Below are 25,431 nucleotides of genomic sequence, written 5' to 3'. Positions count from 1 at the left end.
GGATCACCCGTTGGAGTCCAGTGGGCTCCAACCTGCGTGCACAAACATACACGACGTGATACTAATTCAGATTTGAGCGCAGGAGCGAACAGGTGATATATCATACACAGTCCATGAGCTAGTAAAAGAGGTGTCAGGTTATGAGCTCCCATTCATCATGGCTTAGGGTGGCAAAGTGACAGGTCCTATCTGGAGGGAAAGGTTTTAACGACAGGAAGGAAACACTTCAGCGTCGCCTTTTATAGCCTTTCTTCTAGGCCGGGTGGCAAATGGCACCATATTCCCTACAGTGCGGAGAGCCCTATGGGCACGGGTCAAAAGTAGTGCACTACGTGAGGAATAGGGTGCCAGTTGGGACTCAATGTGAAGAAGGTGCATGTTAATTATTCCTGCTATGCCCCCCGGCACCTGCACCATCTGAAGATTTTGGGGCGGAGGAGGAATTGGCTTTGTTGTTGCTTTGTTGCATATTAAAGACTCTAGAACCTTCAGAAGCTCCAGCGGGTGTTGATAATGCGTAGTCCTTGTGTGCTTGTCGGCGTGCGTGAGCATGCGTTTACTTGGGCGTGCACGAGCGTTTGTCTTCTCTGATTGGCGAGCGATGTCACCGCAGTCAGACCCCCTTTTGGCCTGAGATTTCAGCAGGAGGATAATCTGATTGGTCCATGACAAGCTGCGTGCAAACTGACAGCGGTGATGTTCTTCTACATGACAGACTAAAGCAAGTTAAATGGGTGAGAAGACGCAGGCTTAGTGAAACAATGTTAACAACACAAAATTACAAAGGGAAAATGCTTGCAATCATTGAAACCGGTACATTGATGATCAACATTTACAACAAATAGTATTGTAAATAACTAGAGTACATCTTACGTCCCTGGCCAAAATAGTAGGGTTATTTCCTGTTCAGCGGAGATACATTTATATTGTGCCCCCCAGGGATGGAAATTGGGATTGTCACCTGATGTCCGTGTTGTGCACTCAATCCCAGTCTGGTGTGTGAACAGGTGCAATGCTGATGACAGGCAGGCTGTCTTTGTTATGTTCATTCAGCAGCTAGCTTGTACCGTGTGCTTGAATTTCTGTGTGTGCACATTCGCACTCCGCCGAGTGCTGGGAGAGCTCGGAGCAGACGTTGACACCAGGCATGCACGCGCACACACACACACACACACAACCTACACATGCTCAAAGCATGGCAGGTGGGCACACAAAGGAATCAGAGAGGTGGATGGAGAGGTGTGATGTGTGGAGAGCACTGCAGACCGACAGAGGCAGCATCCTGTCATCCTGTGCTCTACTTCATGTGGTCCAGATTGGTCCAGGAATTTAGGTGTTAATGGGAATTGATGGGTCTAATTACCCGCCCCCTGAGCCCCTCCGCTGGGGAAAGGCAAGGGAGAAGTCCCTGGAGGGCTGGAGAAGCCAGGGGGGTGTGGGAGAGAGAGGGAAAGGAGGAGGGGGACGGCTGAACCATACGGACGGTGGAGTGGAGAGAGGTGCCAGGAATCATAATTCCACCCTCAGACATTCTGCCTTCTCTAACACCCCCCATCTCTATCCCTCTGTCTTCCTCACTGTCTCTCCCTCTCTCTCTCCCCTCTCTCTCCCCCATCTCTATCCCTCTGTCTTCCTCACTGTCTTTCCCTCTCTCTCTCCCCTCTCTCTCCCCCATCTCTATCCCTCTGTCTTCCTCACTGTCTCTCCCTCTCTCTCTCCCCTCTCTCTCCCCCATCTCTATCCCTCTGTCTTCCTCACTGTCTCTCCCTCTCTCTCTCCCCCATCTCTATCCCTCTGTCTTCCTCACTGTCTCTCCCTCTCTCTCCCCCATCTATATCCCTCTGTCTCTCCCTCTCTCTCCCCCCTCTCTCTCCCCATCTATATTCCTCTTGTCTTTCTCTTTTACTCTTCCTCTCTCCCAATATCTTGGTTTCTCTCTCATTCTGTCTCTTTCCATCACTCTCTCTTTCTCTTCCTGTGACTGTCTCTCTCTCTCTCTCCACCTTCTCTCTATTTCTCTACCTCTGTCTCCCTACTTCTGTACCCCTCCCTCCCCCCAATTCTCCAGCTGCAGTGCAGAGATTGCAGCGGCGGAGGCCCCCGTCAGGCTGTCAGGTGACCAGGACGGCGCTGACATCACTGCTCCCCCGCCAGACTGTCAATCCTCTGCCGTCTCCATGACAACCACGGCGGCCTGCGGAGCGGAGGCTTGCGACGAGCCTGCAGCAGGAGGAGAGAAACTGGCTGCAGAATGTGTAAGGATAATCTCCCTCTCTCTCTCTTTCATGCTCACTCTTCGTCGCTCCCTTTTTCTCTCTCTCTCTTTCAATATGTCGAGGATAGCGTTGGGCTACCACACACACACACAGGGACATGGGAAGATGGTTAAGGTGGAACAGAACAGAAGGACTCTGTATCCAGGCAGGCTGTGCGCACATACACACACACACACGCAAACACACACACACACACACAGTCAGGCTAACAGAGGTCTGTGATGAGCCCCTGACAAGCGCAGGCAGGCATGCAGTTGCAGCCTCAGTGGCTTCCTCCCAGCTGAGCTAAGCTCGGCGTCAGTCTGGGAACGGGACTCCGCGGACGGGGAAGATTAACTAGCAGGTCCATGGTGGTAACCAACCAGGCTTCTACATTTCTTCTGCATGCTGTGTTGTTCAGCTGTCTGTCCTCTGGTCCTCTCTGTGTGAAACACAGCTTCCCAGCTGCTAGCCGTCCGTCGCTAGCTGCTGGTGCATTTTGTTCATTTTTTGCTATAATCCCTCCAACGTGTATCAGCCAGGGTCGTTTTGGTGTACAGCTGACAGTCCGTCACGTATGTTGTGTGAGGAAGGATGCTGTAGGTGAGAACGAAAGCTAACATTTTCTATTCTGTCGTTGCTTTTTTGCTCGTTGCTCAGTCATTGTTGCTGTTGCATGCTCTGACTTATTAAATGCATGGAGAGCGGCAGTGTGTTTTTCCAGTTGTGGCCAACCGCGATTCATTAATAGCCGCAACCAACCACATCATTCATTATTCTTAAGACACCTGAGCCTGAGCTATGTGTGTAATTTCCAGTCGTCTCCTCAGCGTTGGATATGAAAACATACCCCAGTGCCCTTCAGTTTCACCCACAGTCATGTTGCATATCATGCGTAGGTATTCGGCTGTTGTTATCAATCTGATGCTAGCAACCAAAGGGTCTAGCCGTTTGCTGTTCTGTGTGCAGATCAATAAGGACCTGTCAGTCAGTGAGCAGCTGTCACTCAACACTTTCGATCCCTATTGATGCTGTACACGTGTCTGTAGATAGGTGAGGGGTGATGGTTCAGGGGTCACCCTGTCAGTCAGATGATCTTTCACCTGATCTGTACTTCCATAATGGGGACCGCTTTGATCGTTTGACAGAAATCCATGTAGTCCATCAGTCTGTCCTCAAGGATGTCTTTGTGTTCTATTGTCATGTGTCGTTGGGAGATTCCATTGCTTATTTAAAAAGGATAGACTTTCCTGTTGTCTCTGCTATTGAGGGTATTTTACTTCTCAAAGGCATTCCCATTCACTGGCATAGCCATTCCATTCCAAGGCTTCTTAAGTCATTCTGGGAAGGAGACAGATATATGACTTTTCGGTTCCAGTATTAGAAACGTTGACATCAAAGGTATCTCGTTAACAGGACAGTCTATCTCAGGACATTAAACACCATTTAGTTACCATTAGTAAAACATACCAGTTCAGAGTGGATCAATATCTGTTAAGATGGAGCCTTGATGACACCAATTATTACGACTGTTTTGTAGTACAGAGAAGGCTTCCAGGTGCCAGTGATACAGTGAATAAACCTATCCTCTTACATGACTACAACATCCCTCTTTATCTCCCTCTGTTCTCGTTGTCTTTATCAACACTGTTGGTTCCATTTTTAATTCAATAGCAGACAGCAGACGTGAAGTTGTTTGACAGGTGCTTCTATCCAATCAGCAGCACTCTGGCCTGGGCTGCAGGCGCTCCAGCTCGGACGCAGCCTATGAACCGGCCGAGTCGGTGAGGGCCCAGCGCGAGTGCCGCCTCCGGCCTCATTACAGTGATCCGATGCCGGCAGACGCCGCCAAGCGCAAACAGCTGGAGATGAAGATTGCTGCAGCGGCACGACTCCATAGCCAGCGTCGGGACAGAGACTGCGGTGAGTTGAGCTACACGGTGACTCAGTGACTGTTTAACGGCTGTATTTTCACCCCATTTTTCAGTCCACCTAAATGTGTGACATCCAATTCAGGATTATAACCCCTGGCCTCCTCGGAACATCTCCATGGCACATGGAGGAGAGTCAGGGATTGAAATGTTTCCTCCCTAAGCTGGAATGCTTCTTGTCACACTGCTCGATCAACTGGTAAATGTTTACTTGTACACATGCTGGAGGTGAAAACATTCCCCAGCCAACAACCATGATTAAACTCACAAAGGAGCCCTGTCTGACATCCACCTGTCTGACATCCACCTGTACACCTTCGGGCAGCACTGAGCAGATTTGTGCCACCCTAAGCTGGACCACTGTTCATTGTTGGTATGACCCGACCGGGATTTCAACACCTGGTTATAGTGACACTATGTTTAGTATTAAATCTTGAAATGATTTAAAATGAAAATGTTCAAGTTCCATCAAAACATATTAAATATATACAGTAGGTAACGTGGCAGATCATCTAAAAACTCAGTGAAAGTTTCTTACTGCATTGTTCATGGTTGGTTTTTCATTTGCCCAGTTTTTACATTAATAATGCTCAGATTATGTTTAGTTGGATTCTGTCTGATTTGCTTCAGTACAGTAAAGTCACAAAGAATGTCATGTTCCAACAACTCAACTGTCTCTAACTAGGGCACTTGTTATAGCAACTACACTGCTCAAAGTTTTTTAAGGGAACGGTTAAATCACACATTGGGTCTCAATGAACAAAATATATTAAAGATCAAAATCTTTGCTGCACATTGTGTAATTCGTTGAGAACAAAATGATCAATGGAAACCAGATGATCAATGGAAGCCAGTGTGTATGGCCCCCACGTGCCTGTATGCACTCCCGACAATGTCTGGGCATGCTCCTGATGAGATGGTAGATGGTGTCCAGGCGGGTCTCCTCCCAGACCTGGATCAGGGCATCAGTGAGCTCCTGGACAGTCTGTGGCACTACTTGGCGGTTTCGGATGCACCAATACATAACATCCCAGAGGTTCTCAATTGAATTCAGCTCTGGGGAACGTGAGGGCCAGTCAATGGCCTCAATGCCTTCGTCATCCAGGGACTGCCTACACACTCTGGTCAAATGAACCCGGGCATTGTCCTGCACCAGGAGGAACCCAGGGCCCACTGCACCAGTGTAAGGTCTGACGATGGGTCTGAGGATTTCATCCTGGTACCTAATAGCAGTCAGGGCACCATTGGCTAGCACGTGGAGGTCTGTGCAACCCTCCAAGGATATGCCTCCCCAGACCATTACTGACCCATCGCCAAACCGGTCATGTTGGATGATGTTACACAACATTCACCATGCCATCTCCACGCCGACTCTTTCACTTCTGTCCCATGTGCTCAGTGTGAACCTGCTCTCATCTGTGAAGAGAACAGGGCGCCAATGGCGGACCTGCCAATTCTGGTGTTCTCTGGGCGAATGCCAATCAAGCTGAACAGTGCTGGGCTGTGAGCACAGGTCCCACTAGAGGACATTGGGCCCTCATGCCACCCTCATGGAGTCTGTTTCTGACAGTTTGGTCAGAAACATGCACACCAGTAGCCCACTGGAGGTCATTTTGTAGGGCTCTGGCAGTGCACCTCCTGTTTTTCCTCACACAAAGGAGCAGATACCAGTCCTGCTGCTGGGTTGATGCCCTTCTACAGTCCCGCTCTCTTCATGTAACGGCCCTCTTGAGACTGTATTGGGAGACACAGCAAACCTTCTAGTGACAACATGTATGGATGTACCATCCTGGAGGAGCTGGACCACCTGTGCAATCTGAATGGGCTGCAGGTAGTGCCTCATGCTACCAGTAATGACAAGGACACTAGAAAAACGCAAAACTAGATAATGAGAGAGCAATTGTCTGTGGCCACCACCTGCAAAATCATTCCCTTTTTTGGGATTGTCTTGCTGTTGCCTGTCCATTGCACCTGTTGTCACTTTCATTTGTACTAAAACAGGTGACGTTGATTCACAATCGCTTATGCTTCCTAACTGGACAGAATGATATCTCTGAAGTTTAATTGACTTGGTGTTATACTCTGATGATTATGTCTTCCATAAAACATTTTGAGCAGTGTAAATGAACCTGCAGCTGTGAAAAAACATTTTCTAAAAAATCGACGCAGCCTTGCTTGTGGAAGAGCGTATTTTTAATGCTATTGCAGGGCAAAAGATAAACTCACCCATATTACATTTTGAGGTATTTATCCATCCATCAGGTTCCAACAATGTTGTGAAAACATTCGTAGGCAACTCCCAACACATTTTTAAGTAGCACCAGCTGAAAAGACAAAACCCACTGTGATCATCGTCCCAAGACTCTGTACTGTACTGGAATAGATAATGTAATCGCTTGAAGCTGAAGCGGTTGGGGTCCAAGAGACGATGTGACATTTTTGGTATTTTCTTTGTACTTTTACGCAGCTTTCCACAAGCCCTTTAATGTTATTATTTATGCCTTGGCATTTTCAGAAGTCAGACGCACACAATAGAAAATCAAAAAGTGTCTATCAAACAAACAGTTGTTTATAACAGAACGTGTGAGACAATAGATTTTTAACTTAAGCAATACTGACAACTGGCCCTTTCACCTAACTGTCCTCACGAGTCATCACATTAACCATGTGCATCTGGCAGTTGTCAGTTTTACTTAATCAAACATGTCTGGAGGCAGTCATGCACTGAATGCAACACACAGGTTTTATTCTGAGAAGGTTAGGATAAGGGGAAGCCAGTTTCAAATGCAAGCTCCACCTTCATCATTGAGTCAACAAATCACATTTATTTCTGCCTTCAGGGCAGATCTGCCTCAAAGACATGTTTGAGTGAAACTCCAATGTGCCAATCTGACTTCCCTTTTATCAGTCTTCCCTGGAGCCTGGTCTAGCATAGAGCGCAAGTTGTACATGCATAGAGTAAAACAATGGGAAAGGTTAAGAAATAAACACGCACACATACATAAAACCAACCTCAGCTTTCTTGGTATGCGACAATCTTGACTGGGACCTCGCTCTCTCTATAATGCTAGCCACAGCTTTACATTATAGACCTCACTACTGCAGTGTGACCATCTCCGCCTCCGGGACAGTTTCTAAAGCTTTCTGAATCACTGCCTCTGGCCCACTCTTCCCCACCCTGTTCTCTTCAGAGTGTGTGCAGGACAGCCAACAGGAAATCTTTGTAAAGAAGCTAGCTATAGCGTGTGATTTTGAGCTGCCCCCTTTAGAGGCCCTTACAGTAATTACCTCTGACATTTAAAGATTGGGACGGTTTTGAAGAGTAGGAAGCTACTTAATATTGTCTCTTAAGATAAGGCAGTTGTGCTAGCGTTATATAACAGTACATTGAGGTTTCCTCCGAATGTATTTTCACTCTCAAATGGCTAAGGTGGTGGTAACACCCTGCCCCCTGTCATAAAACGATCTGACTGTCTGCTGTTAGAGCATAGGTCATAGGTCATATGGTCATTTTTAACTTACACTAATGACATTGATGCCAGAACGAGTCAAACATGATAACAAAGGTGAGGGGGAGATTGTATTTTACATACCTGACCATATTGTGCATAATAATAGCGTAACAGTAGGATGGACCTGTACACATGATGTGAGATTTGATTATGTGTGTATCCTTACACATTCAACACATAGTAACCCAGGGGTGGCAAACTAATTCAGGCCCGGGGGGCCACTTTGTTCCCAGAGAGCGGAACTGAACATTGGTTACATTAAATTAGAAGATAGAGCATTTGACACTCCGCCTTACAGGGATGCTGGGCATGGTAAAGAAACTGTGTTTCTATCATTTGGATTTATTTCTATTTCACAGTTCATGGAGCTCCACCCCCCGTCCTAACCTGTTGTGTGCATTTGTCCCATAGCACCAGCTGCTGTACGGGTACGTTCCGAGCCCCGCGGTGAGGAGCGTCTTGGGGTCCCTGGCGTGACGCGGGCCGGCCAACACCGCTGGAGCACCATTAGCAGCCTCAGTGCGGACAGTGGCGTGGTGGGCCTGTGTGACGACCGCGACGACGACGACGAACCCCGGAGGGTACACCACAGCGGAGGGGCAGAGGTGGAGCGGGTGGACAGTGGGATTGGACCCTGCCTGGCCCGGGTCTGGAAGAGACCCTCCGCCTCCCTCCGAGCCTGGGAAGCCCAGAGACCCTGTCCAGATTGTGGCCAGAGGGAGGGCCACGGGTCGGCTCGGACGGAGGGGGAGGGCACAGGTATGTGCGAGCGCTGCTCCAAGCTGAGGACGGAGAGGAAGGAGGCCATCTTGGAGTTCCTGAACACCGAGTCGAGCTATGGGGAGGACCTGAGGATCATCAAGGAGGAGTTCCTCTGTCCAATGCAGAGCGCAGGGCTGCTGACCTCCGAACAGCTGGCTGTGGTGTTCAGCAACGTTCAGGAGCTCATAGACGTGAACGAACGCTTCACTGAACACCTGCAGGACAGTATCGACCAGGCCTTTGACCAGGTGAGGTGACACTTCAGAATACGCACAGGGCAAGATGTTTTAAAACTAAGGATTGGCAGTAGATCTGATGTTTCTTGACCCCTTTTCTGGACAACTAAAGGTACAGAAGCAACTGCACAAATATGTATACACAGGTTTCACTCTTCTCGAATAGATTGCTGTGGCAAATCAAGGTCTGCAGGGACGTTTCACCACTAACATTTGTTTTGATGATTGACTGTGACAAATTTTAAGGGAGGTAGCCTGGAAAAGCATGGGCACAAAACAAACCAAAAGAAATGAACGCACAGCCTCTCATGTAAAACTATTGTGCCAATTTCAGCAGATGCTTGCATTCACAGCTTTGAATGCCAGCTGTAGTTACAAAGCGGTTGTTGTCTTGTAGGGAGATGAGGACCTACTAACCGTGTGCATTGGAGAGATTTTTCTGGAGTTTGTCAACATGCTTCCAGCCTTCCAGACATACTGTCTGCAGCAGTTCACTTCTGTCAACATGCTAAACACCCTGGAGAAGGAGAAAGAACTTCTCAGGTAAACAGACTGTACTTCACTACATTACACTTTGTCTTGCATTTCCTCTGGGCTAGTTTTCGGTAGTATATCCTAAACTAGATTCTTTGAATCCTGCTCTTAGTGGTATATGTAAGCAATAAGCCATGAGGGGGTGTTATATATGGCCAATATACCAGAGCTAAAAGCTGTGTCCAGGCACTCAGCAGTGCCACGTTCCTAAGAACAGCTCTTAGCCATGGTATATTGGCTATATAGCACACCTCCACAGGCCTTATTGTTTAAGTACAGTTAGAGGTAAGGGTACTTGACTTAGTCACCAGTGAGAGAAAACATAATTGACATAAAATATCCTGTTGTGGGAATTTTCAAAGTCCGTTTTGTGTTGCCGGAAAGTAGAATAATCCAAAGTTCCCACTAGACTGTGGCTGTGTCATTCTTAATGGAAGAGACAGGTTATCATTAATTCATTACTATTCCTATTTTGAGAACAGTACTGAAGTCTTTACTCATTTTTTTTTTAGACCCAGCCAACTACATGGTATTTCAGCCTGTCCTCTCTTGGGATTCTTAATGATCTGTACAAATAGTATCTAAATGAAATGTACACATACTCAAATATTTCATTTAGGGACAGAGTACACAAATATACAAAGTTGATATAAAATGATATATAATGGAGGGAGCATATAATGTTTCATATATAATATACAGGTGAAACTCAAAATGTTAATATCGTGGAAAAGTAAATTTTTTAGATGCACCTGTACATTAATATACAGTTGATTTCCACATTTACAGTTGTAGTATAATACATCTAAATGCAGGGACCTGAGCAGATTTTAAGTTGTAATATACAGGTGCTGGTCATGAAATTTGAATATCATCAATAAGTTGATTTATTTCAGTAATTCCATTCAAAGCGAGTTTGCTGACCAATTAAGAACAGGGATACCATGGTCCTTAAACCAGGTACTGGTAGCTTTGGCTCTGTGTGCAGGTGCCAAGTCCTGTTGGATAATGAAATCTGCATCTCCATAAAGTTGGTCAGCAGCAGGAAGCATGAAGTGCTCAAACTTCCTGGTAGACTGCTGCGTTGACCTTGGACCTCAGAAAACACCGTGGACCAACGCCAGCAGATGACATGGCACCCCAAACCATCACTGACTGTGGAAACTTTACACTGGACTTCAAGCAATGTGGATTCTGTGCCTCTCCTCTCTTCCTCGAGACTCTGGGACCTTGATTTCCAAAGGAAATGCAAAATTTACTTTCATCAGAGAACATAACTCAGCAGCAGTCCAGTCCTTTTTGTCTTTAGCCCAGGCGAGACGCTTCTGATGCTGTGTCTTGTTCAAGAGTGGCTTGACACAAGGAATGCGACAGCTGAAACCCATGTCTTGCATACGTCTGTGCGTGGTGGTTCTTGAATCACTGACTCCAGCTGCAGTCCACTCTTTGTGAATCTCCTCCACATTTTTTAATGGGTTTTGTTTCACAAATAAAAAGGGTGCGGTTATCCCTATTGCTTGTACACTTTTTTCTCCCACATCTTTTCCTTCCCTTCGCCTCTCTATTAATGTGCTTGGACACAGAGCTCTGTGAACAGCCAGCCTCTTTAGCTATGACCTTTTGTGTCTTGCCCTCCTTGTGCAAGGTGTCAATGGTGGTCTTTTGGACAGCTGTCAAGTCAGCAGTCTTCCCCATGATTGTGTTTCCTACAGAACTAGACTGGGAGACCATTTAAAGGCCTTTGCAGGTGTTTTGGGTTAATTAGCTGATTAGAGTGTGGCACCAGGTGTCTTCAATCTTGAACCTTTTCACAATATTCTCATTTTCTGAGATACTGAATTTGGGGTTTTCATTAGTTGTCAGTTATAGTCATTAAAATTAAAAGAAATAAACACTTGAAATATATCAGACTGTGTGGAATGAATGTATAAGTTATACAAGTTTCACATTTTGAATGGAATTACTGAAATAAATCAACTTTTTGATGATATTCTAATTTTATGACCAGCACCTGTAGTTCAGCTAATTAGTTGACAGTTTAGAGGTGTCATAATGTGGTAAGCAAAGTACTATTAGTCTCTGTGGAACAGACTGCTGGTTGGCCATTTCTGACGACCGTACGATGTGTTATAGTCCCCCTCTGCAGGGGGGGGGGATTTGAGACTCTGGCCCACCATCTGTATCTTTGTCTTCTCCCTTCCAGGATCTTCCTGGACGTGTCCCAAAACGACAACACGGCCCTGCGGCGTATGAACCTGCGCTCCTTCCTCATGGCCCCCCTCCAGAGAGTCACCAAGTACCCGCTCCTGCTCAGCCGCATCAGCAAGTCCACCACGGAGTGCCACCCGGACCACATCCGGCTACGCGAGGCCAAGAGCCGCGTCGAGTCTCACCTGGAGCACATCAACATGAAGACCAAGCAGGAGGGCACCCTGACCTGGTCGCTGCGCTCGTTCCGCCGCGACAGCCGCAAGAACCGCGAGGTCATCAACATCGAGATGCGCGAGGTGTCCATGAAGACGGTGGGCTGGGCCAGGGAGAGCACGCGCTTCGTCATGGAGGGGCCCCTGCAGCTCTCCCAGCCCGCTGACGGACAGTGGGTGAAGAAGGGCAGCAAAGGCCTCAAGTTCCAGAACGTCCAGAGCCTGCTGATGGTGCGCACACAGCGTCCGGGGGAGGGGCTGTCCCTGACAGAGGGTGGGGCCAAGGTGGAGCAGCAGGAGCACGGGGTGTGGGACGGCGTACTGGTGCTCATCAAGGACAAGAGCAGCGGGAAGTTCACCGTGCTCCGAGAGCCCATCCGCCTGGCGAACTGCGTGGTGTCCGCCGACCCCGACTGCGAGGACACCTTTGAGGTGTTGGACATACGGAAGGAGGCATTCGTTTTCAGGGCCTTGGACAAATCCCGCACGCAGCAGTGGTTTCGGCAAATCAAGAGGTACGCCCGCGATCTGGGGCCGTGGAGAAAGAGGCGGAACGCGCTCCCGAATATCATGATGAACACGACCCAGGGTAGGTCCTGAAACCAAGCCCTGAGGAACAGCGTCAGATACCTGTGTAAATAAGAAGTACTTGTACTGCAAAAAGAACTGAGTATGCTTCTGGGTGGTGTGGCGATTGTGTCTGGGGTTTTGGGGATTTGGGTTTGTCTGAGGCTTGTGAGGTTCCATGTTATGAGAGGATAGCACTTTTTTCTGAGAAAAACTTAAAGTGCACCATACTGTAATGAAACGCATGAAGAGAGATTTTTTTTTTGCTTCTGTCTAAAACAATCAGCCACTCGGATGACCAAAATAAAGACATGGTTGGTTAGGAACGCTGCCGGCCTTGATTCTCAAACTGTTTTCAGTATACTGACTGACAAGGTGTCTGTGTGGAAAAGCATGGTTGAAGTTGAAGAGACATTACAAAAAAGATTACTGTTGTAATGTTCATGTAAATGCACAAATGTGTGAAAAACTACTGTTGAATTATACTACGGGACTTGGAATACAGTTTAGTGATAAAATACAGGATCTTTGTTTTTACCCTGACCAAGGTAGGTCAATAGCACTGGCCTCTTTCTTTTGCCCTGTGTCAATAGCACTTCCTACTGCCAGAGAATAGCAGCTATATAGCATCCATCTTATGAAGACCTCAGCAGTTAGACAAACTCTTTAGGACTTCCAACTTTGGATGCCCTGCAGTGTCTGTTAGACACATTGAACCAGTGGTGGTTGGGCATAATTATATCACTGTGCTGGGCTCAAGTCTCAAAGCAGCAGTAGGTTGTGCAATTCAAGCTAGCAATCTTTTTCTGGTAATACTTTGTAAATTGAGAACTTATTATTCCACCTATAAATGGCAAGGATGTTATTGACACAGAGTAGTTCCTGAGGTGAGGCCTCAAGAATGTCCTTGGCCTGTTTTGGCCCTTACAGTATTGTCAACTGCTTATTTAAACTGTTAAAGCATTTACCTGTAACTGAATGTGGTCAAAGCCTAAATCTTGTCCAAAGTGGAGGTAGAAAGACATCAGACACTGGTGAACCTGGACCATGAGTTCAGCACCTAAAGCTAACAGTAGCTGCACTCAAATGTCCCCACAGTGCGCTGTTCAATGTAGCAGATGGGGAAATTAGGAGCATTTGTGCCTTGGATTTAATTTTTACTCCAAATTTACAGCATTTGTGCAGTGTCAGCCACACTGATAAAATATAGATTTATTTGGAAATGCTCATGAGTCAGACTGCCCTCTGTCCCTAGGTAGCAGCAAAAAGGCTCTTGAAAAATATCTTACATAGCCTGGTTATACCAATGTGAACAATCTAAAACTTAGTGACTTCTGTTTGGATGCCGGGCTGGAATTTACAGGTAATCCTAATCAGTCCATTTTGCTGTTAATAGTGTGGCTACACTATTATCTCAGCGTACCTGTTCCCTTATCAGAAACAGTAGAGAAAGCAAGGCATTCCCCCCTTCTTTTCGTTTCGGTCTACTTATTATTACTGCCCTGCGGAGAGGGTGCTTCCAAGCAAGACACGCAGACGTTTCTGGTCAAGTACCCAGAGCACAGTAAGCAGACCAGAGCCAGCTTTTCTCTCTCTTGGGTGAGCATGCGAGAGATTATGTAGAAACATGAGCTCACATGGGAAAGCCTGCTCACATGAGACAGGGAATGCCCGTAGCAATCGTATTTATTTTTATATAAATTATTCTAAAGTAATTTCTCTTTGCCCTTATTTTAAGTGTGACTTTCCTATTCCTAACTTGTTTTTGTGTCCGCTGTTACTGATTCTGAAGACTTTCTTTTTTTATGCACTTTATATTGCTACAAATGATTACAAATGAAATCCTGAGAATGGCGTGACTGTCACTCTTCTACAAAACAATGTTACTGACTTCAAAAGCTTTATTCTGTTATATTGTTTATTTACGGAAATCTTTGTTAGAGAAATGTATAAGACCACAGGCAATACTACTTATCAACCAAATTGAAGTATATTGTTCAGTCTGATTATTAGTCATGGAGTAGCACAGGACAGTGAGGTAGTACTAGTGAATCACTGTGTTTTGGGACAGAAAATGGTGTACAGAGTATACTACTGCCTGGTCCTTTACTGTTCATCACCTTCCAATGGCATTTACACTGTTACAATCATAGAATAAGAATCCCATTCTACATCTAGAATTGTATTCTATTTCTATGGTTAGAATGATTTCAGCTTCCATCTTGTTCCACTAAGTTATTATTACCGTAACGTAAATGAGAAGAACGATTCTCTGTAACAGTTTGGAAATTCCCTTTTCAATATCCTACGACCTGCTGAACTGTCAAATGTTTTTCCTCTGTATTTTAAAGACCTAATGTAATATTTCCTTTATGTAACATATTTGTGAATTATAATAAAAAGGATATGTTAAACAAGCATTTCTTACTACATTCATCTGATTTCTATAAATCTGCATTCACTTTGCTTTGAGTTGCCATTTAAGCGATACATGTTGGGAAGACTGCAACAGGCCAGGCCACAAAATTAACTAGGTCAGCTACAATAATAACCACCTCAAAATGGCAATTACTCTCCTATCTTTATTCTTATATAATTAAAGATTTCATTATGTAATTAATTACATAACACACATAGGAATTGTCAATTGTCTTAAATCATTAAATGTTCCCATTGCATTTCATAAAGTTCCCATCAAGTTTTTGCAGATATCTGAAGGTCAGACTTATTAATAATAACAGAATAATTTGAGAGTGGTTATGTTGACGTAAAATGGGTTTGTGCGAAGGGTGCAGTTCAGGAGTGTGGCCAGAGGCTTCTATCCTAGACACATTCACCTAATCATGCTGAGACAGCGAGCCAGTGGCAGAACACAGCAGCTGCCCAGTGAAGGCAGGACCCACCAGATGACAGAGTCTGGAGATCAGTTCATAGGAACTGAGGCATTACACCATCCCACTTATCTGGAAAACAAGCTGTATGTAAGCTGGATACCCGCTTATCTTTTGTCCTTGGCTGACAATGCCGTGTCTGCAGTATACATAGCTTAATGATGCAGTCACTTGTGCCATATGATGAGTGGAAATAACATCTTATCAAAGCACATTGAAAGAAAGCTCTGGGATTCATCGTCTTGGGCAATTTACCCTCAGTGAATTTTGAGAAAGAAGCAAAGGGAGGATATAAGGAATACAATTGATGTTAATATCTTGGCTAACGCAGCATGTCGGTCATTGCCAATCTGTTTCTCAAAGAGTTCAAAGCATGTGAATGAACCTAACTGGGCTGCATTCAGAGTTTCAAAGTTTCTACGCTCTGAGAAGTTCAACTGAACAGAACCGGTGCTATACTGATGTGCTATACCCTATATACAGTCTATGGCTATACCAATGAAAAGGGTTTTGGGAATACTCACAGGCTGTTAATCACGCAGTACAGGTTTTCTGTTCATCAAAACATTTAATGAAAGGACATCAGGGTAAGTTGGTTGGAACAAAATCATATTTTTGATGACCTAACAATCCAGAGGTAGATGACACGATTGGGAAATGTCCTTAGATGGGAAGTAAAGTAATGGGGACATAGGCGGTAAGTCCTTTCACAGCGTGTGATGGGCAAGATGAGGCATACACCCACGACTTTAAATTGCTCTGGATTAAGAGTGTGTAAGTTCTGTTGCAAAATATTCAGCCAGATAATTCAACATTATTTATTGGAGAAACTGTTCAATTCTGTGTCATGCTGTTCTGCAACCTAACATTTTGTTTGAAGGAATGTACATACCACAAATACTAGTTGAAATGTGTGATTGCTGCAAACCACACAGACCAAACAAGTCTGTTAAAGAACATTTTAAGGAAACGTATTGTTCAATACAAATCATTCCACCAACATTTAAGAGAACCGATTGCACTTCTGGTATGAAGTTCACAGCAGGTAAATTCTCACATAAGCAGTGCATATGTTGTTTTTCTGGCTCTTTTTTGTTGTATAAACATATTGAGATATCAACCCTGAACTGGATATTGATATGAAACTGCCCAAACTCAAGTTCAAAACTCAAATAAGCACTTTTTTTCAAATTGATAAGTACAACACTGTCTTGGGGGTAAGTATAACACTGTCTTCAGTTCCCTAAAGAAACTGAACAGCATTGAAAACCATTAAACCATAATAAAAGCCATACAGTACGGCATGGGACAAGTGGAAAAACCTTGAGCTTTGAACAAATGTGCCTCTAAATCAAAGGCTTTCCAAACCCTCAGACAGATTTCTCACACACACACACACACACACACACACCTCCCGGTTCCTACCAATCAGCAGGTCACATCTCCACTGTCCCAGTAACGGAGAAGTCCCAGTCTAAGGTCACTCCCACCCCAAACCCTCTCCACCAGCACCACCTTCCTCAGCTCTACTTCTCTCCCTGAGCCTCTTGCTCCTTGGTCAGGCCGCGAATAGACAGGTCATAGACCACTTCCTCGATCTTCTTCACGTCGTACTTGAGGCCGTCGTAACGTTTCCTCAGGGGGTCGTTCTTCAGATTGAGCAGGCGGAAGCCAGAGTCCAGTTGGTTGATGAAGTTGGAGATCCGGAGCGGCCGGCTGTAGTCCCCCGCTGTGACGCTGTTCACTGCCAGGCGGGACTAAAGAGGACAGACACAGGACATGTCCATATATGGGCAAAGAAACAGTGTTGTCCGATTCCAGGAAGTATTCCTCGTAAATCTTTCTCACCAGTTCGCTGGCCATGATCAGCACCCCTGCCAAATAATCCTCAACATCCAGATGGAATCCCTTTTCTCTCACCACCTCGACTGCAAGAAGAAATTAGGGACAATGAAAGAGCAATACAGAAAACTGGCCAACCGCCAGTCGAAACGGAACAGTTACCATGCACTGAAAGCAAACAGTGATAATATTTAGATTTTGACATAATGAATACAACAACTCTGAAACCAATGAGGTGACACCTACTTCCAAGTATTTGCGCCACTTCCTCACGTGTCACCAGAGATTCACTCTCCAGGTAGACCAAGAAGGCTGCAAGGAAGGCTAGACGCTGCAGAACAAACCTCCAGTGTTCATGAAACCTAGAGAAATGGGGGGGTTTTGCAGCTTAGTTTGTTCTTTGAATAACTAGATACAAAGTTGCACTGAGTATTATCCTAATAAATCAGTACCCAATCTTATTATTGCCAAAGTGTAGAGTCTACCTGTAGTACTGCTCCACTGGAAATTTGGTTTTGAGTTCTCCAAGATGCGTCCTGACAGTACAAAACAGTTCCCTGGCCTTTGTGCACTTACTCGGAACTAGTATGACAATCAGGGGGACCAGAAGGAAAGGTTAATCTGGCAGCAACCTGTAGTACTGCTCCACTAGTGTTTGGAGATCTTCATAGTACTTCCAGACTGCGTTAAACAGTTCCAGAACAAGAGTACAATTACTAGCGTGACAGTACAAAACAAAAAGAGTTAGGACATGGTGAAATGGAACCTGTAAAGGAGCGAATCAGACAGGAACACAACCCATCACACAAGTGACAGTTCACTGCATAAAAATAATAATAATAACAATAATTTAAAATGGGGGGGGGGGGGGGGGGGGTCGTCTGGTAGCACCCGCTTGTGTTGTGTCAATTCCGAACAAGAAAACATTCTACTTTTTATTGGATAAATGATGGTAGGTCTTGCACAGTCTTTGGTCTGTCAAAGAAAAGTTTAATTGGCTTGTTCAGAGCAATGAATACACCCTAGCCCGTAACTTGTCAAATGGGAAATGTGTTTTGTTTGTACAAGTTTTATTAAAAAACTAATTCACTCCTGTGATTGGGCACTCACTCTCTTTGAAGCCAGATGGTTGATGGACACTTTGGAGCAAAGTAAGGATCTCCCTGGCAGTCTGTTCCAAGACCTGGACTACTTTTCGAATATCCTAAATGAGAACAGGTTAGCAACCTAAACAACAATGTGATTTATCAAAAACGAACTGCTTGAATGTGTCCTATCAGCTGCCCTGACGTTACAAGTTGGCTAATATAGCTAGCTAGGTTCAAATTAAATGTAAGCACAAAAAATCTACATTGCACACAGTAGGTAAATGCATTTCTAAATGAACACAATATTAAAGTAATCACATGTTTCATTCAAATGTAATTAGCTAATATTAACTAACTGTTTTGACGGAATTGAGACCTGGGCAATGCAATGGAATGCTAGCTTTACAGACAAAAACATTAGCTGCTGGTTGGTTAATTTACCTCTCTAATTTCTTGATCCGCACTCAGAAAACCCTGGATATAGCTGAACATTTCCGTGACAGACATATTCTGCAAATGTTTTACTTTGCAAATTGCAATGCTAGTTTGTGTTATCACAATGAATGAATACAGTTATAGCTATACAAAGAAAATAAAAGCGTGCGCATGGGTCCTTAATTGTGTCGCATTGAGATGACGTCACTGTTCATTTGGCAGTACCAAGCAAATGTACTGACGAATTGCTACACAACATAAATCCCACTAATATTATGGTGACCAGATTCAATAGAATAGGGTGAAATGCGGGACAGTCTAGGACCCCAAAACACACCCATCCCCAAGCGCACACACCAACCACCTACCCACAATGCACAACAAAGTATAGGGCCTACTATTTTATTTTACATCAAATTGTATTATCAAATAGACAAACAGTCTATTGTGTTTGTACTGAATTGGATTGAAGCGACAAAAGAGCGTTTCACTCAGATAAAAACATTATGTGTCTCTCTGGCGAAGATTAACAGTTTCAACTGTAAAAGCTATAATATAATAAAATATTGACAAATTAATGAATTGGACTGAAACAACATGAGCGTTTGCATTCCGGGTAACATGAACATTAGGCTCTGAAAAATGAACACAGCCTACGTTTTAGGTGTACACAGCAACAACTGGAATGACGTAACAGAATGATGCCTAGTTAAATAAAAGCATTAATTATTATGCCTACTCGCTTTTGTTAACTTGATTCCGGAGTTGTGATGTCCGGTGGCCTGTTGTCATATCCGCATGAGACAAGCTTTCTCAGAGTCCGCTTGTCTTTAATGAGTGTGTCATTGTAAACTGTGCACTTCAATAGAAAATGTACTCGAACAAATCCATCGCTTTCAAGGTGCTTGGGCTTGGCTGCTAAATTGCTAAATTGTGATTGGAACATAGTCAGTCCGTAAAATGAGGAACTTTAAGACTGACAATGGTGGCAAATCATGATAACTTGTCAGATTCGAATCGGCAGTATGTCGGACAAATCAAAAAACCGGATCAGGTGAAAATAAATGAGATTTTTTATAAATAATTCGGGACACCGTAAAATGTTACGGACAGGTCAATGTGACCCCATGGAAAAGAGTAAAAATCCTGGGATCTATTGATCCTGAATAGATGCCAAAATAGATATAGAACAGTTTCTGGATGTTCATCACAAAAAGAACAAGAAACATTTATGTCACATTATTTGATAATATCTTTTCATGTGACAATGCTGAAGAAATGACACTTTGCTACAATGTAAAGTAGTGAGTGTACAGTTGTATAACTGTGTAAATTTGCTGTCCCCTCAAAATAACACAACACACAGCCATTAATGTCTAAACCGCTGGCATCAAAAGTGAATACACCCCTAAGTGAAAATGTCCAAATTGGGTCCAAAGTGTCAATATTTTGTGTGGCCACCATTATTTTCCAGCACTGCCTTAACTCTCTTGGGCATGAAGTTCACCAGAGCTTCACATGTTGCCACTGGAGTCCTCTTCCATTCATCTATGACGACATCACAGAGTTGGTGGATGTTAGAGACCTTGCGCTCCTCCACCTTCCGTTTGAGGAGGCCCCACAGATGCTCAATAGGGTTTAGGTCTGGAGACATGCTTGGCCAGTCCATCACCATTACCCTCAGCTTCTTTAGCAAGGCAGTGGTGTGTGTTTGGGGATGTTATCATGTTGGAATGCTGCCTTGCGGCCCAGTCTCCGAAGGGAGGGGATCATGCTCTGCTTCAGTATGTCACAGTACATGTTAGCATTCATGGTTCCCTCAATGAACTGTAGCTCCCCAGTGCCGGCAGCACTAATGCAGCCCCAGACCATGACACTCCCACCAAAATGCTTGACTGTAGGCAAGACAAACTTAGCTACCCCCCACCCCTTCAACCACTGCAGCAATGCTGGCAGCACTCATACGTTTATTTCCCAAAGACAACCTCCGGATATGACACTGAGCATGTGCACTCAACTTCTTTGGTCGACCATGGTGAGGCCTGTTCTGAGTGGAACCTGTCCTGTTAAACCGCTGTAAGGTCTGCTGCAGCTCAGTTTCAGGGTCTTGGCAATTTTCTTACAGCGTAGGCCATCTTTATGTAGAGCAACAATATTTTTTTTCAGATCCTCAGAGAGTTCTTTGCCATGAGGTGCCATGTTGAACTTCCATTCACACCAGAGACCATGTAAAACTTACGAGTCACCAGGGAGGAAAAATTGCGAATTGGGCCCAATTTGTACATTTTCACTTAGGGGTGTACTCACTGTTGTTGCCAGTGGTTTAGACATTAATAGCTGTGTGTTGTGTTATTTTGTGGGGACAGCAAATGTACAATGTTATACAAGCTGTACACTCACTACTTTACATTGTTGCAAAGTGTCATTTCTTCAGTGTTGTCACATGAAAAGATATAACCAAATATTTACAAAAATGTGAGTGGTGTACTCACTTCTGTGAGATACAGTATATACTTTGTAAGGTACTGTTTAGCAGGATAACACCTAAGGATTATTTTAAATGAGAATTCCTTCACCTTATTTGTTAAGAATAATTTCTGTGAGAGAGACCAAACATTTTCCCCCTGAATATTTCTTATATGGCTATTCTAAAAAGAAATCTCATGAGAGTCTGACACAACATCAGATTGGAATAAGGCATGTATTTTCTTGTTATTGTTAGAAAAAGCTGGACAAAAACACAACTTGCCCACTGGAGAGTAAATCGGATCAAGGGAGGGTAACAATGAGGCCTTGGGTCTGGCCACACTTCTGAAAAGAGTCATAACTCCAGAGGAAATTGCATCAAATTCAATAGCGAATTCCTTAGGAGTTATTGGTATCTTATACTGGGCTAAAATGTCACAGTAACCAAAGAAATAACTATCATCATCAAACAATTGACTCACCAGTGCAAGCCCATTTTGGAATTAATTTTTAAAGAATAAGGAATTGCTTTTGTAAAGAATATCTTTGTTTTTCCAGATTAAATATTTGTGTGGAGAGGAATTATGTTTGTAGATCAGAAATCATGCTAAAAGACATTGTTTATGGAAATTAGTTTAGTTGGGACCACTGTTTTCATACGTATTTATAATAACAGATTTCTTAATGTAGTGCATTTTATTCAGTCCATTGCATTCCATGACTGCCTTACGACCTGTGCTCCATAGACATCAACAGACGTTGGGTATCTTCTGGTATCTGGCTCGGCCATGCCTGTACTGCAGTCACCTTCAGTTCCTTCCAGTTGTTTCAGTCATCTTTGTCTTGTGCTGTCTGCAGCAGGTGAAACGCATGCTCAATTGGATTCAAGTTGGGTGATTGATGGTCCAGTCCATTACACTTTTTGCCCTGAAGACGTGTTGCTTTGCAGTGTTGGTCTTGGTCTTGGTCGTTGTCCTGCTGTAATCTTTATTCATATTTTAATAGTGGCTGTATGCACCCAGGTGAGGATACGCAAGGACGCACTGTCCATTCATGTGAGCGGTTTTATGGACAGAAATGAAATACCCACTAGAAACAAGTAGAAATGGCTATTGAACAGCCATTTCCTTAATTACTAAATAATTAAATCATGTTATTTTGAAAACTTTTGAAGAGCTGATTAATAGAAGTTTTAATTAAAACCATAACGTTTACACATTCTGGTTCATCTATCAGTGAGTTGACCAAACTTCTGTCATTCTGTCATTCAAAAACGGAAAAAAGTACAAGATGAAACACAAAAGTATGGATGTGAAGTGCTGGCGTGTGTTCGTCCATCATTTATGGTTTAGAATTAGCGGGCTTCTAATTTGTTCAGAAACCATACCTGACAATCTAGGTTTTTGGGGGCCCTGAGCAACCTTTTATTTTGGGGACCCCTGACCTCTAGTGGGCCAGGGCCCATTAGCAGTTCGTGGCCCTGTGGGGTCGGGGAACCTAAGCGGCCGCTTATGTTGTCCCTGCTGACAATTTACAAAACGACATTGATTCTGCCAGAGCTGTAGTACTTGAGGCCGGCCTCAACCTCGAGTCCGGTCTCGAGACAACTTTTTGAATGTTTCGGTTTTACACTACAAACAAGAATATCAGCAATATTCACACTCTATTTGCCAATGTCGACAAGATTACAAAACCCTTAAAGCAGATAACTCATGTCCACTGTGAAATGTAATTAATTTGCATGTTTCTTTAATGAAAATGTTTTCAATATTAGAAGGACCATCAGAACTACAGTCTAACAATGACACTGTACCGTCACTATGACCAACAAGACATAACTTGGTTATTATGTCGCAATTTTATGCATTTGATCAAAAATCCCTAGAAGAAACAATTTGACATCTTAACGCTTGTTGCCTCGACACACTGCAAGACTTTAAAAAAAAAAATGTAACTATAACAATGGACATTCAGCAAATCGTTAATAGCTCTTTGCAATCAGGCATTTTCCCAACGTCTCTAAAAACAGCTGCCATTAAGCCCCCATTAAAAAAGAAATGCATCTATACTGAACAACTATAGACCTGTATCAAATCTGCATTTTATAGCCAAGATCATTGAAAAGGTTGTCTTCAATCAACTCAGTATTTTTCTGAACTCAAGCGGACTCTTAGACAAATTTCAGTCAGGTTTCCGACCTCACCACAGTACTGAAACGGCCCTGATTAAAGATTTAAATGATATACGGCTGAATACTGATTATGATAAAGTAACAGTTCTGGTTTTATTCAATCTCAGTGCAGCATTTGACACTGTCAATCATAGAACACTTCTAGATAGGCTGGGAAATTAGGTAGGACTCTCCGGGACAGTCCTTGATTGGTTCAGGTCTTATCTAGATGGTCGGAGTTGCTTTGTCACCATTGGTAATCATGAATCTGATAGGGTGGCTATGACATGCAGAGTTCCCCAGGGATATGTTCTCGGACCACTACTGTTCAATCTCTATATGCTACCTCTGGGTAAATTCTACAGAACAACAACATTAACTACCATAGCCATGCAGATGATACTTAAATATATATGGCTCTCGAACCGTATGACAACAGCTCAATAGACTCACTGTGTCATTGTATAGAGCACATAAATACCTGGATGAACCAAAATTATTTACAATTAAACCAAGACACTAGTTTACTAAAACTAGTATTAGTAAAGAGCTGGATTCTCAGGTCCTAAAAACCAGGGATCAAGTGCATAATCTTGTTTTTCTGATAGACTCAAACCTCAAATTTGACAGTCACCAAAGCGGTCACCAAAACAGCATTCTACCATCGTAAAAATATAGCAAGAATTAAGGGCTTGGTGTCCCAAAAAGCCCAAGAAAAGCTCATCCATGCTTTTATCTCTAGTAGGGTTGATTATTGTAATGGCCTCTTAACTGGACTCCCTAAAAAGACTGTAAAACACCTGCAGCTCATTCAGTATGCTGCTGCTAGAATGTTAACCAGGGCCAAGAGAACAGAACACATCACTCCGGTTCTTAAATCTTTGCATTGGCTTCCAGTCAGTTACAGAATAGATTTTAAAGTGGTGCTTTTAGTGTATAAATCACTGAATGGTTTAGGCACCAAATACATTTTTGATATGTTTGAAGAATATAAACTGAGCAGGGCTCTTAGATCCATGAACTCAGGTCAGCTAGTAGAGCCCAGAGTCCAAACTAAATAATGCACACAACTGGAATAAACTACCAGAAAATCCTAGACATGCCCCAAACGTATCAATTTTTAAATCCAGGTTAAAAACACTACTCTTTTCACACGCCTGTGACTAAGTGCTTAAACTTAACTGCACTGTTTAGCCTTACAGCTTTTATATGTTCCTATGTTTCTATCATGTTTTTATTCTATTTCTATTTACTTATTCTATGTTTTCTTATTATGCTGTTATTTTATGATGTATTTTATATTTCTCTCTTTGATTTTGTAACAGTCCCTGCCTGAGGGGACCGTTCCACTTCGTGTTTTCTGTTTGTCCCTGTCTTGGCCTTATTTGGTCTTTTCTGTCCTTGTTTCAGTTAATTGGTATATTCGTTTCACCTGTGTTTAGCCCCCACCTGTTTCTGTTCTCCTCGTTACCCTGTGTATTTAGTTTGGCCATTTTCTCCCTGTCGTTGTTGGTCATTGTGCTTGTGTGCCTGTTATGTTTGTGTGCTCCAGAACTCCTGAACTCCCAAATCCCTGGGTATTCTGCAGTGCCCGGCACTCCTTTTGTTTTCTTTGGTTTTGTTCATTAAAAAAGGGAAACGCCTCAACCTTCTGCGCCTGCCTCCGTCTCCATTTATAAAACGTGACAGATTTATTTTGTAATAAAATTTCTATTTTGCCATCTTTTACCAATCGTAATGCAAGTTCTGGTGCTATCAGAGAAATAACCACTGTGGAAATGTAACAGTCTGCTGATGACGGATAATGCAAGTTCTTGTGCTGCTGTTTAGACATCGATGCAGGGTATTTTCTCACAAAAGGACTGATGAGTTCATCCAAGTGCTGGAGCGTGAGGATTAAAGATAACGGGGTGGTACAGTAATCAGTTATGGTAACTGTAATTCAATGAGGATGAATATAAAATGCATGTACAGACATGGCATAAATGTCCCCCTGGAGAGAGCCAAGTAAGACATTGATGCAAAGATTATCTCACAAAGGGACTGATGGGTTCATCCTAGCTCTGGAATGTGAGGATTGAGATACAAGGGTGTTGAAGTTCAGGTGCTGTCCTCCTGGAGACAGCTGAGTTCGAGAATTGAAAGAATCTGACTGTTTTGATTCTATTAAATTTTTTTAAATCTTTATTTTCATTGTAAAGCACATTGAATTGCTTCTATGTTGTATTGTGCTATATAAATAAACTTGCTTGCTTCCTAGTTAACCTATTTGGTAGGCTATTCATAATGAACTACTCTACTGTGCATGTGGATGAATGG

The 25,431-nt window shown here is 43.7% G+C and overlaps 2 protein-coding genes across 4 annotated transcripts in view; one reads left to right on the top strand and one right to left on the bottom strand.

Moving 5' to 3' along the window:
• Positions 1-14,640, top strand: part of si:dkey-91i10.2 (uncharacterized protein LOC555224 homolog) — a 54,409-nt gene extending 39,769 nt beyond the window's left edge. For 2 of the 3 annotated variants that reach the window (XM_020055106.2, XM_010879744.3), the window contains exons 4-8: positions 2,069-2,255; positions 3,977-4,178; positions 8,110-8,708; positions 9,094-9,239; positions 11,434-14,640. In XM_020055106.2, coding sequence (XP_019910665.2) covers positions 2,069-2,255; positions 3,977-4,178; positions 8,110-8,708; positions 9,094-9,239; positions 11,434-12,253 — 1,954 coding nt within the window. In that variant the 3' untranslated portion in view covers positions 12,254-14,640. The remainder of the gene's footprint in view (positions 1-2,068; positions 2,256-3,976; positions 4,179-8,109; positions 8,709-9,093; positions 9,240-11,433) is intronic. The other variant, XM_010879746.3, reaches the window with a different exon arrangement.
• Positions 14,641-15,692: 1,052 nt separating this feature from the next.
• Positions 15,693-18,763, bottom strand: tsn (translin). Its single transcript, XM_010879747.5, has 6 exons — positions 18,483-18,763; positions 18,064-18,157; positions 17,439-17,535; positions 17,200-17,315; positions 16,960-17,039; positions 15,693-16,868 (listed from the first exon to the last, which is right to left on the bottom strand). The coding sequence occupies exons 1-6, from the start codon at positions 18,546-18,548 to the stop codon at positions 16,638-16,640; spliced, it is 684 nt and encodes a 227-aa protein (XP_010878049.1). The 5' UTR covers positions 18,549-18,763; the 3' UTR covers positions 15,693-16,637.
• Positions 18,764-25,431: the final 6,668 nt, after the last annotated feature.

The sequence above is a fragment of the Esox lucius genome, chromosome 16 (assembly GCF_011004845.1).
Source record: "Esox lucius isolate fEsoLuc1 chromosome 16, fEsoLuc1.pri, whole genome shotgun sequence".
Taxonomy (NCBI): Eukaryota; Metazoa; Chordata; class Actinopteri; order Esociformes; family Esocidae; genus Esox; species Esox lucius.
Note: the sequence above shows the minus strand (reverse complement) of the source record. Positions and strands in the feature narration are given on the sequence as shown.